The sequence below is a fragment of the Schistocerca serialis genome, chromosome 2, assembly GCF_023864345.2.
Source record: "Schistocerca serialis cubense isolate TAMUIC-IGC-003099 chromosome 2, iqSchSeri2.2, whole genome shotgun sequence".
NCBI classification, from domain to species: Eukaryota; Metazoa; Arthropoda; class Insecta; order Orthoptera; family Acrididae; genus Schistocerca; species Schistocerca serialis.
The window spans coordinates 1,044,067,954-1,044,080,674 of NC_064639.1; the positions used below are offsets into that span (position 1 = coordinate 1,044,067,954).

The following is a 12,721-nucleotide window of genomic DNA, read 5'->3' on the forward strand; positions in this document are numbered from 1 at the left end:
TTCAACAACATCTTTACCTCTGCACTTCTGCCTCGACTGACATCTCTGCCCAAACTCTTTGTCTTTAAATATGTCTGCTTGTGTCTGTATATGTGTGGGTGGATATGTTTGTGTGTGCGAGTGTATACCCGTCCTTTTTTCCCCCTAAGGTAAGTCTTTCCGCTCCCGGGATTGGAATGACTCCTTACCCTCTCCCTTAAAACCCACATCCTTTCGCCTTTCCCTCTCCTTCCCTCTTTCCTGACGAGGCAACAGTTTGTTGCGAAAGCTTGAATTTTGTGTGTATGTTTGTGTTTGTTTGTGTGTCTGTCGACCTGCCAGCACTTTCATTTGGTAAGTCACATCATCTTTGTTTATATATATATATATCAAAAAACATCATCTTTGTATATATAATATATATATATATATATATATATATATATATATATATATATATATATATATATATATATAATAGAGGGAAACATTCCACGTGGGAAAAATATATCTAAAAAGAAAGATGATGAAACTTACCAAACAAAAGCGCTGGCAGGTCGATAGACACACAAACAAACACAAACATACACACAAAATTCAAGCTTTCGCAACAAACTGTTGCCTCATCAGGAAAGAGGGAAGGAGAGGGAAAGACGAAAGGAAGTGGGTTTTAAGGGAGAGGATAAGGAGTCATTCCAATCCCGGGAGCGGAAAGACTTACCTTAGGGGGAAAAAAGGACGGGTATACACTCGCACACACACACATATCCATCCACACATATACAGACACAAGCAGACATATTTAAAGACAAAGAGTTTGGGCAGAGATGTCAGTCGAGGCAGAAGTGCAGAGGCAAAGATGTTGTTGAATGACAGGTGAGGTATGAGTGGCGGCAACTTGAAATTAGCGGAGATTGAGGCCTGGTGGATAACGGGAAGAGAGGATATATTGAAGAGCAAGTTCCCATCTCCGGAGTTCGGATAGGTTGGTGTTAGTGGGAAGTATCCAGATAACCCGGATGGTGTAACACTGTGCCAAGATGTGCTGGCCGTGCACCAAGGCATGTTTAGCCACAGGGTGATCCTCATTACCAACAAACACTGTCTGCCTGTGTCCATTCATGCGAATGGACAGTTTGTTGCTGGTCATTCCCACATAGAACGCTTCACAGTGTAGGCAGGTCAGTTGGTAAATCACGTGGGTGCTTTCACACGTGGCTCTGCCTTTGATCGTGTACACCTTCCGGGTTACAGGACTGGAATAGGTGGTGGTGGGAGGGTGCATGGGACAGGTTTTACACCGGGGGCGGTTACAGGGGTAGGAGCCAGAGGGTAGGGAAGGTGGTTTGGGGATTTCATAGGGATGAACTAAGAGGTTGCGAAGGTTAGGTGGACGGCGGAAAGACACTCTTGGTGGAGTGGGGAGGATTTCATGAAGGATGGATCTCATTTCAGGGCAGGATTTGAGGAAGTCGTATCCCTGCTGGAGAGCCACATTCAGAATCTGATCCAGTCCCGGAAAGTATCCTGTCACAAGTGGGGCACTTTTGGGGTTCTTCTGTGGAAGGTTCCGGGTTTGAGGAGATGAGGATGTGGCTCTGGTTATTTGCTTCTGTACCAGGTCGGGAGGGTAGTTACGGGATGCAAAAGCTGTTTTCAGGTTGTTGGTGTAATAGTTCAAGGATTCCGGACTGGAGCAGATTCGTTTGCCACGAAGACCTAGGCTGTAGGGAAGGGACCGTTTGATGTGGAATGGGTGGCAGCTGTCATAATGGAGGTACTGTTGCTTGTTGGTGGGTTTAATGTGGACGGACGTGTGAAGCTGGCCATTGGACAGGTGGAGGTCAACGTCAAGGAAAGTGGCATGGGATTTGGAGTAGGACCAGGTGAATCTGATGGAACCAAAGGAGTTGAGGTTGGAGAGGAAATTCTGGAGTTCTTCTTCACTGTGAGTCCAGATCACGAAAATGTCATCAATAAATCTGTACCAAACTTCGGGTTGGCAGGCCTGGGTAACCAGGAAGGCTTCCTCTAAGCGACCCATGAATAGGTTGGCATACGAGGGGGCCATCCTGGTACCCATGGCTGTTCCCTTTAATTGTTGGTATGTCTGGCCTTCAAAAGTGAAGAAGTTGTGGGTCAGGATGAAGCTGGCTAAGGTAATGAGGAAAGAGGTTTTAGGTAGGGCGGCAGGTGATCGGCGTGAAAGGAAGTGCTCCATCGCAGTGAGGCCCTGGACATGCGGAATATTTGTGTATAAGGAAGTGGCATCAATGGTTACAAGGATGGTTTCCGGGGGTAACAGACTGGGTAGGGATTCCAGGCGTTTGAGAAAGTGGTTGGTGTCTTTGATGAAGGATGGGAGACTGCATGTAATGGGTTGAAGGTGTTGATCTACGTAGGCAGAGATGCGTTCGGTGGGGGCTTGGTAACCAGCTACAATGGGACGGCCGGGATGATTGGGTTTGTGAATTTTGGGAAGAAGGTAGAAGGTAGGGGTGCGGGGTGTTGGTGGGGTCAGGAGGTTGATGGAGTCGGGTGAAAGGTTTTGTAGGGGGCCTAAGGTTCTGAGGATTACTTGAAGCTCCGCCTGGACATCAGGAATGGGATTGCCTTGGCAAACTTTGTAAGTAGTGTTGTCTGAAAGCTGACGCAGTCCCTCAGCCACATACTCCCGACGATCAAGTACCACAGTTGTGGAACCCTTGTCCGCCGGAAGAATGACGATGGATCGGTCAGCCTTCAGATCACGGATAGCCTGGGCTTCAGCAGTGGTGATGTTGGGAGTAGGATTAAGGTTTTTTAAAAAGGATTGAGAGGCAAGGCTGGAAGTCAGAAATTCCTGGAAGGTTAGGAGAGGGTGATTTTGAGGAAGAGGAGGTGGGTCCCGCTGTGACGGAGGACGGAACTGTTCCAGGCATGGTTCAATTTGGATAGTGTCTTGGGGAGTCCTTGTAACCATTGATGCCACTTCCTTATACACAAATATTCCGCATGTCCAGGGCCTCCTAAGGATCCAACTCCCCAAGACACTATCCAAATTGAACCATGCCTGGAACAGTTCCGTCCTCCGTCACAGCGGGACCCACCTCCTCTTCCTCAAAATCACCCTCTCCTAACCTTCCAGGAATTTCTGACTTCCAGCCTTGCCTCTCAATCCTTTATAAAAAACCTTAATCCTACTCCCAACATCACCACTGCTGAAGCCCAGGCTATCCGTGATCTGAAGGCTGACCGATCCATCGTCATTCTTCCGGCGGACAAGGGTTCCACAACTGTGGTACTTGATCGTCGGGAGTATGTGGCTGAGGGACTGCGTCAGCTTTCAGACAACACTACTTACAAAGTTTGCCAAGGCAATCCCATTCCTGATGTCCAGGCGGAGCTTCAAGGAATCCTCAGAACCTTAGGCCCCCTACAAAACCTTTCACCCGACTCCATCAACCTCCTGACCCCACCAACACCCCGCACCCCTACCTTCTACCTTCTTCCCAAAATTCACAAACCCAATCATCCCGGCCGTCCCATTGTAGCTGGTTACCAAGCCCCCACCGAACGCATCTCTGCCTACGTAGATCAACACCTTCAACCCATTACATGCAGTCTCCCATCCTTCATCAAAGACACCAACCACTTTCTCAAACGCCTGGAATCCCTACCCAGTCTGTTACCCCCGGAAACCATCCTTGTAACCATTGATGCCACTTCCTTATACACAAATATTCCGCATGTCCAGGGCCTCGCTGCGATGGAGCACTTCCTTTCACGCCGATCACCTGCCGCCCTACCTAAAACCTCTTTCCTCATTACCTTAGCCAGCTTCATCCTGACCCACAACTTCTTCACTTTTGAAGGCCAGACATACCAACAATTAAAGGGAACAGCCATGGGTACCAGGATGGCCCCCTCGTATGCCAACCTATTCATGGGTCGCTTAGAGGAAGCCTTCCTGGTTACCCAGGCCTGCCAACCCGAAGTTTGGTACAGATTTATTGATGACATTTTCGTGATCTGGACTCACAGTGAAGAAGAACTCCAGAATTTCCTCTCCAACCTCAACTCCTTTGGTTCCATCAGATTCACCTGGTCCTACTCCAAATCCCATGCCACTTTCCTTGACGTTGACCTCCACCTGTCCAATGGCCAGCTTCACACGTCCGTCCACATTAAACCCACCAACAAGCAACAGTACCTCCATTATGACAGCTGCCACCCATTCCACATCAAACGGTCCCTTCCCTACAGCCTAGGTCTTCGTGGCAAACGAATCTGCTCCAGTCCGGAATCCTTGAACTATTACACCAACAACCTGAAAACAGCTTTTGCATCCCGTAACTACCCTCCCGACCTGGTACAGAAGCAAATAACCAGAGCCACATCCTCATCTCCTCAAACCCGGAACCTTCCACAGAAGAACCCCAAAAGTGCCCCACTTGTGACAGGATACTTTCCGGGACTGGATCAGATTCTGAATGTGGCTCTCCAGCAGGGATACGACTTCCTCAAATCCTGCCCTGAAATGAGATCCATCCTTCATGAAATCCTCCCCACTCCACCAAGAGTGTCTTTCCGCCGTCCACCTAACCTTCGCAACCTCTTAGTTCATCCCTATGAAATCCCCAAACCACCTTCCCTACCCTCTGGCTCCTACCCCTGTAACCGCCCCCGGTGTAAAACCTGTCCCATGCACCCTCCCACCACCACCTATTCCAGTCCTGTAACCCGGAAGGTGTACACGATCAAAGGCAGAGCCACGTGTGAAAGCACCCACGTGATTTACCAACTGACCTGCCTACACTGTGAAGCGTTCTATGTGGGAATGACCAGCAACAAACTGTCCATTCGCATGAATGGACACAGGCAGACAGTGTTTGTTGGTAATGAGGATCACCCTGTGGCTAAACATGCCTTGGTGCACGGCCAGCACATCTTGGCACAGTGTTACACCATCCGGGTTATCTGGATACTTCCCACTAACACCAACCTATCCGAACTCCGGAGATGGGAACTTGCTCTTCAATATATCCTCTCTTCCCGTTATCCACCAGGCCTCAATCTCCGCTAATTTCAAGTTGCCGCCACTCATACCTCACCTGTCATTCAACAACATCTTTGCCTCTGCACTTCTGCCTCGACTGACATCTCTGCCCAAACTCTTTGTCTTTAAATATGTCTGCTTGTGTCTGTATATGTGTGGATGGATATGTGTGTGTGTGTGCGAGTGTATACCCGTCCTTTTTTCCCCCTAAGGTAAGTCTTTCCGCTCCCGGGATTGGAATGACTCCTTATCCTCTCCCTTAAAACCCACTTCCTTTCGTCTTTCCCTCTCCTTCCCTCTTTCCTGATGAGGCAACAGTTTGTTGCGAAAGCTTGAATTTTGTGTGTATGTTTGTGTTTGTTTGTGTGTCTATCGACCTGCCAGCGCTTTTGTTTGGTAAGTTTCATCATCTTTCTTTTTATATATATATATATATATATATATATATATATATATATACCGTCCGGGTTATCTGGATACTTCCCACTAACACCAACCTATCCGAACTCCGGAGATGGGAACTTGCTCTTATATATATATATATATATATATATATAAAATGAAAGTGCTGGCAGGTCGACAGACACACAAACATACACACAAAATTCAAGCTTTCGCAACAAACTGTTGCCTCATCAGGAAAGAGGGAAGGAGAGGGAAAGACGGAAGGATGTGGGTTTTAAGGGAGAGGGTAAGGAGTCATTCCAATCCCGGGAGCGGAAAGACTTACCTTAGGGGGAAAAAAGGACGGGTATACACTCGCACACACATATCCATCCACACATATACAGACACAAGCATATATATGAGCTATTTGTTCCCATTGTGTTATGTAGTACGAGGGTTGACTGAAAATTAATGCCTCCACTTTCGTAACTCTTCAACAGTTGGCAGCATTGGTATGTGGCAGGTACTGACTTGTTCCGTAGCCTCTTCTCTACAGCTCCAGTTGGCAGGAAGCCTTAGCATTGAACAGTTATGTTGTTACAATGTAAAGAATGGAACCCTGTGCAGACCATTGGTAAATGCGATTTAAGCAATGTGCAGTCATTGAATTCTTGACAGCATAAGGTGTCACTCCAAAGGGGATTCAGCAGAGAATGAAAGCAGTATATGGTGATTGTGTTGATGTGAGTACTGTGCATCGTTGCGTGAGTAAGCTTAAAGATGTTGAGGCGGTAACATCTGACTTGCGTGACAAACAAAGAGTTGGACATCCTGTGACAGCAACCACCAAGTTTCACAAGCAAAATGTTGACAGACTGACTATCGTATCACTCAGAGAGAAATTGCACGCACGATCGGCATTTCACAAGAACATACGGGTCACATTATTGCTTTGCTTGGCCATCTGAAGATCTGTGCACGATGTGTACCCCGGATGCTGACTCCTGAAATGAAAGTGCACAGTCATGAAATTTACCAGGAACTCCTCTCGCATTACGAGAATGAAGGTGACATCTTTCTCCATTCAGTTGTGACAGGAGATGAAACATGGATACACTATTATGACCCGAAGACGAAACGTCAGTCTATGAAATATCAACACACTCAGCCCAGAAAAAGAAATTCAAGACGCAGCCCTCAGCTGGAAAAATCTTGGCCACAGTGTTCTGGGATGCAGATGGTGTTATCCATGTTGATTTCCTTGATCGTGGAACAGCAATAAATTCAGAGCATTACATCACAATGCTGCGAACTCTGAAACGACGGCTAACAAAGGTCCGAAAGGAAAAGGGAAATGTTTTCCTGCAGCATGACAATACCATACCACACACATCACGTGCCACCACAGCAGAACTTCAGAGACTGAATCTCACCACCATAAAGCATCCTCCATACAGTCCAGATTTAGCACCGTCTGACTTCCTCTGTTGCTGATAATGAAAGACGATTTGCAGGGTTATCATTATGCTTCTGGTGAAGACATTGAGAGAACTGTGAGACTGTGGTTGCGTAAAAAGTGTGTCGACTTCTTTCGTGATGGCTTCAAAAAACTTGTTCATTGTTGGCAGAAATATATCCAGTTGGCTGGTGATTATGTGGAAAAGTGAATATTGGTAATTAAAGATCACATTTGAAGGATTATTTCTGCATTTGGTTTATTAAAATATTCCCATCCAAACCCAATTAACGAAGGTGGAGGCATTGCTTTTCATTCAACCCTCGTAAATTCTTTGAGATGCGTAGCTGTGTACTTCATATGGAAATTATTTTAAAATTATGTTGGTTTGTTTCATTGGAAGTTGCATAAATATTACGATAGTTGAAATTACAAAGCAAAAACTGTATACAGAAATGAAGAACAGCAACCAATTGCCAACAGATTAAATTTGAATGCTGTATAAGAATTCACAGTTTTTGAGTTTGACGCAGTAATTTCATTGGGGCAAATCTATACCAAATTATAAGTTGAAACCCAGCATTTGATTACTCCCATTACTGTCTTTATCAAGTGTAAAAGTGGATTCTGGTATCCTCCATGTACAAATAGAGGTCTCAGGAGCTTCTGGAATCCATACTGTTTCCAACCCTTATTCTGTTGTTATATCCTTGAAGCTTCCAACCGGTTTTCTGTGCACAGAGGACTCTATGCCAATCAGTCAGTAACTTGCAGCTATGATGACAACAGCTATGAGTTGGGATTCTAATTCAGTTTTGTGTCCCGTAAACACTGAGTAGGTTTTATGGAAATGGAATTACATTCTGCACATAATTTCACAGGAAATATCGGTATTTAGCTTGTCTGATTATTCCCTTGATTCTTCTTACTTTATGTAAAAATCATTTTTTGTTTTTTACAGTGTTGCATGATATTTTAATTTACTAAGAAAGGATTTTTTCATTGGTTGTAGCGACTTGTGGTATGCCTTGAAGAATCTCTGTATATACATAATATTCGTGATATGAAGGTACTACACACAATACGAGATACTCCACCTAACCCTTCTGGGCTATGCACGCTCTCTGTTAACAGTGACTGCTGTTATTTGGCATATCCAGGTTCGAATACAATTGGAGAGGTTCAAATTTTTGATACCATCAATTTGGTGAGTTTATCCTGTTATTTCTGCTGTTATTTCTGCTATTGTTGATATTTTTGCTTTTTAATTGCTTAGAAGTACAGCAGACTTAATTGACACATTTTGTCTGTTGCCAGCATGCAAAGACCATGATTCCAGCTCATGACAGCCCACTAGCAGCATTAGCATTTAGTACATCAGGTACCAAAGTGGCAACTGCATCCGAGAAAGGGACTGTCATTAGAGTTTTTTTAGTGAACGATGGGACAAAGCTCTATGAATTTCGGCGTGGAGTGAAACGCTGTGTCAGCATATCAAGTCTTGCTTTTTCAATAGATTCCAACTTCCTCTGCTGTTCCAGCAATACTGAAACTGTTCATGTGTTCAAGCTGGAAGAACCACGAGAAGAGTTAGTATTTACTTTGTTAAGGTATTGTTTTATAATTTTAAAGATAATTGTAACTCACTGGAAAACCACTCTTTTCAGAGGTAGGTGTGATAAGCTAGTTACTGTTAATATATTTGTCTTACATAAATAGCCTATTATCTCACAGTAATTGAGATCGTGGTGAATATTCATTTGGTTTTGCCTATCAATTGTGTTGTTCACAGTATTTCTTGCATAAACAAATATTATTACTTGGTGTAGAAGAAGAATTGTTACAGTTATTGATGTACTGTTGCTTCTTTATTATGTAACTACAACTTATCGATATGGCATTTTGGAGCATTATTAGGCATGAAACAGATTCTGTTTGGCAGTTGAAATTTAACTTTCTGATGACAGCAGCTGTGAGACATACGATGTTTTATTCAAATCATTGGTCACTAAACACAGTGATTTTTTCCTAACAGTAGCAGAAAACACTTCCTCCTTGTGTGGGATGGTGTCATTTTTAACAGCAAAAACTGTGGATCACATTAAAATTAATGCAGTGGGAATGAAACTGAATTCAGAGTGAGGAAATGTGAAATGTGAAGTCCTGGTAAGTTAGATAGCTGGTCCACTTCTGTTCTTTACGTACATAAACTGTTTGTCATGGACATTAGATAACTGTTGCATATCTGTGATATTTGCCATTGGCAAAGATACTGATAAAGAGCCAATACACATCCATACCAGAAGTAGCCAAGTGGAACAGACTTAAAACTGACTGGCAACAAAAAGTTTAATGCACAATGTTACAAAAACTGATACTGTGCAGTTCCTTGGGGGAAAAAATGGCTTTTGGATGCCAAAACTTTAGATCAATGAATGAAACTCCATATGTGAGGCATGCTGTTGGATGGCAATCTGATGTGTCACCGTCATGCGGAGAATGCCAACAGAATTTCTAGCTCACTGTTGTTCTGTGCCATCGTCTCGTGAGACAATTGAGCTAAAGTAAAATAAAATAAAGTATTTCTAATGAAATGTGCAGTAAGAATCTTTGTGACATCAATAACCAAACATCAAACAATGGAAAATCCAAGATGGAGCGTAAAAATATTATGAGAAGGAAAGTTGCTACTCACCATACAGTGGAGATGCTGAGTCGCAGATAGGCACAACGAAAACAACACTCACAATTAAAGCTTTCAGCCATTAAGGCCTTCGTCAACACACACACACACACACACACACACACACACACACACACACACACACACACACTCACTCTCTGCAGTCTAAGGCAACTGAAACCACACTGTGCTGTGTGAGAGTTTTGTGTGTGTGTGTGTGTGTGTGTGTGTGTGTGTGTGTGTGTGTGTCTAGTGTTGACAAAGGCCTTAATGGCTGAAAGCTTTAATTGTGATAGTCTTTTTGTTGTGCCTAGCTGCAACTTTCCTTCTCATAATGTTGTTACAATAACCAAACATTTTTCACAAGTCTTTTTAGGGATTCTTATACTTGTGTCCCAGTACCCTTATTCCGTAATGGTGTTTCTGATTAGCAATAAGATTGAATGAGGGATGAATTGTGAAATTCACAACAGAATACAGGAAATAAAAATATTTTCTGTATAGAATGTGCATCCCTGAGTAGGCTTCAGGATGGAATTTTATATTCTGGTGGAAAACCCTAATAGACACATCAGGCAAGAAATGAAATATCTTGATAATTAAAATTAAACTAAAAGAATTCCTTACTTAATAGTCACTTTTACTTTTTTTAGAATATTTGGACTCAAGAATGTTCATTTTAAACAGATTTTTAACTTTTTCAGTATTTAGGCAGCTGATAGCATTCGTTATATGTAGGGACAGGGAAAAATCATTTTAGTTTATAGCCAACCTTGGTGGTATTTTCTTACAAAATTTGGTTTTATTTTTCGTCAAATTCGAGGTTATTTTTTGAAAATTTTTTGCCAAACTTATTGTTATTTTTGTGAAATTTGGTGGTATTTTTTCCAAATTTGATGTTATTTTTCGCTAAATTCAGTGGTACTTATGACTAAATTTGGCGTTACTTTTTGCCAAATTTGATGTTTTTATGCCAAACCTAGTGTTATTTCTCAAATTTGATGTACATTTTTGCTCAATTGGAGCTATTTTGTCAGTTCAATGTTTATATTTTTGGCAATTTAACTGTTATTTGTGCCAAATTTGATGTTACTTTTGTTGCAAAATCCTGTTATTTTTTGGCAAGTTTATTGTTACTTTTTTTAATCAAATTTGGCGTTATTTTTTGCCACATTCAGTATCATTGATTGCCATGTTCATTTTTTTTTTGTTTGCCAAATGAGGCGTTATTTTTTGCCAAATGTGTCATTATTTTTTGTCAAATTCATTCATATTTTTGTCGAATTTATTATTGTTTTTTTTTTCAAATTCATTGTTCATTTTTGCTTCAGTGGGTGTTATTTTTTGGCAAATTTGAGGTTAAAATTTTGCCAGGTTTGATGTTACTTTTTTGCCAAATTTGATGTTACTTTTTTGCCAAATTTGATGTTACTTTTTTGCCAAATTTGATGTTACTTTTTTGCCAAATTTGATGTTACTTTTTTGCCAAATTTGATGTTACTTTTTTGCCAAATTTGATGTTACTTTTTTGCCAAATTTGATGTTACTTTTTTGCTAAATTTGATGCTACTTTTTGGCCAAATTTGATGCTACTTTTTGGCAAAATTTGATGCTACTTTTTGGCAAAATTTGATTTTATTTTTGGCAAATTTGAGTATCCTTTTTGTCAAATTTAGTGTTTCTTTGTTCAAGTTTGGTGTTTTTACTCAAATTCAGTATTGTTTTTTTCTAAATTCAATGTTTTTGGCCAAATTTTGCATTATTTGTGCTAATTTTGGTGCTATTGTCGTCACCACATAAAAGTTTGTTAAGCAGGAAATGAACTGTCAGCTTAATGTTGTACTTGAACCTAAACCTTCAGGAAATTAGAAATCAAAATGCTGTTTTAACATTCAGCAACTATCAGTTACGGATATTAGTAAACACCGGTCCTGAGATTTGTAACATTTTTATATGGTAAAATTACAAATATTGCAATAGCTTGTAAAAATTGCTTATTTCATGTTATTTTGCTATAAACTGCTTATTTTGCATTATTTTTTGCGTTATCATTTTCACAAAATTTTCCAGTCCCTTGTTACATTCGGTAAAATTACTTAAATTCCCGGTATGCAATAGCAGCTGAGTAGCGAAAGTGGAGAAGCAGTGGCTTTTATAGAAGCAGTCTGTAATGGTTGCTTCTCTTAACATAAATCTTCACTCATTCCACATCCTTAAGGAGTGTCCATGATGAGGTTCACAGAAAACAGTGAATGAATGTTGCAAGACCTCAAGTTTTTATGTGATTCACAATGCACTGTTTTAACTTGTTGTTGTTATGGGCATATAGCATTCTTTTCCTGATTCAGTAAGGTAAATGTTGACATGTTTGCATCCATCTCCATTATGCTTCATTAAATGACATTGTGTTGACTTTAATGTACTATATATTTAAAGCAATAATTTTGCATTTGTGATCATGAAACTGATATTTCAAATATAGTGTCCTTGAAACTCTTCAAAAGATAAATTTTACAGTGACTGTGTGGAACTAAAGCTTAAAAAACAAATTGATATTGGTAATTAGTTACAGTGACTCATTAACATGTTACTGTGTATTTCATGGTGTTAACTTACACCATTAGGTAATTCTCAGTATGTTAATTTGCATCCATTTGAGTGATGACATTATACACACTTATTTCTCACCATTACATGCACTCAAACATATAGTAACCTCACTTCAGAGTTCAGCTTTTATAACACTGGCACATCTAACAATAACTGCCAAGGTATGACTAAAATGGACACTAATTTTGCATATAAGTGTTTATTTGCTTGAAAGTGAGCAGGGTAATTAAGAAAAAATTAATTAGTGATTTGAAAGAAAATTTTTGTCAATTTAAAAATCAGTAATGGGGAAAGAACAAATGGGCTGTCAGATTGACGCGTGTGAGGTCTAAGGTTGAAACTCATCAGGATAATTAATAAAAGCCTAGTGATTCGAGGGAAAAATTGAAAAATTTCGCGAACAGTTGTTGCTAGCTAATGTAAATGAAGTGTCAGAAGTCCATCTCTTCAAGGCCTCTTATTTTGCAAATAAAAAGTTACATTGGGGTGATATTTAACTGCCAAAAGGTTTCCTTTGAGTGAAGTACTATGTTTAGAGTATTTCAAGAATAGCAGACAGTAGGAAGTC

The 12,721-nt window shown here is 41.1% G+C and overlaps 1 protein-coding gene across 7 annotated transcripts in view; it reads left to right on the forward strand.

The window, feature by feature from the left end:
- The window catches only part of LOC126458472 (WD repeat domain phosphoinositide-interacting protein 2), a 78,560-nt gene that overhangs the window by 37,250 nt on the left and 28,589 nt on the right, over positions 1-12,721 (forward strand). For all 7 annotated transcript variants that reach the window (XM_050095551.1, XM_050095553.1, XM_050095552.1 and 4 more), the window contains exons 4-5: positions 7,873-8,067; positions 8,178-8,449. In XM_050095551.1, the coding sequence (XP_049951508.1) occupies positions 7,873-8,067; positions 8,178-8,449 (467 nt within the window). The remainder of the gene's footprint in view (positions 1-7,872; positions 8,068-8,177; positions 8,450-12,721) is intronic.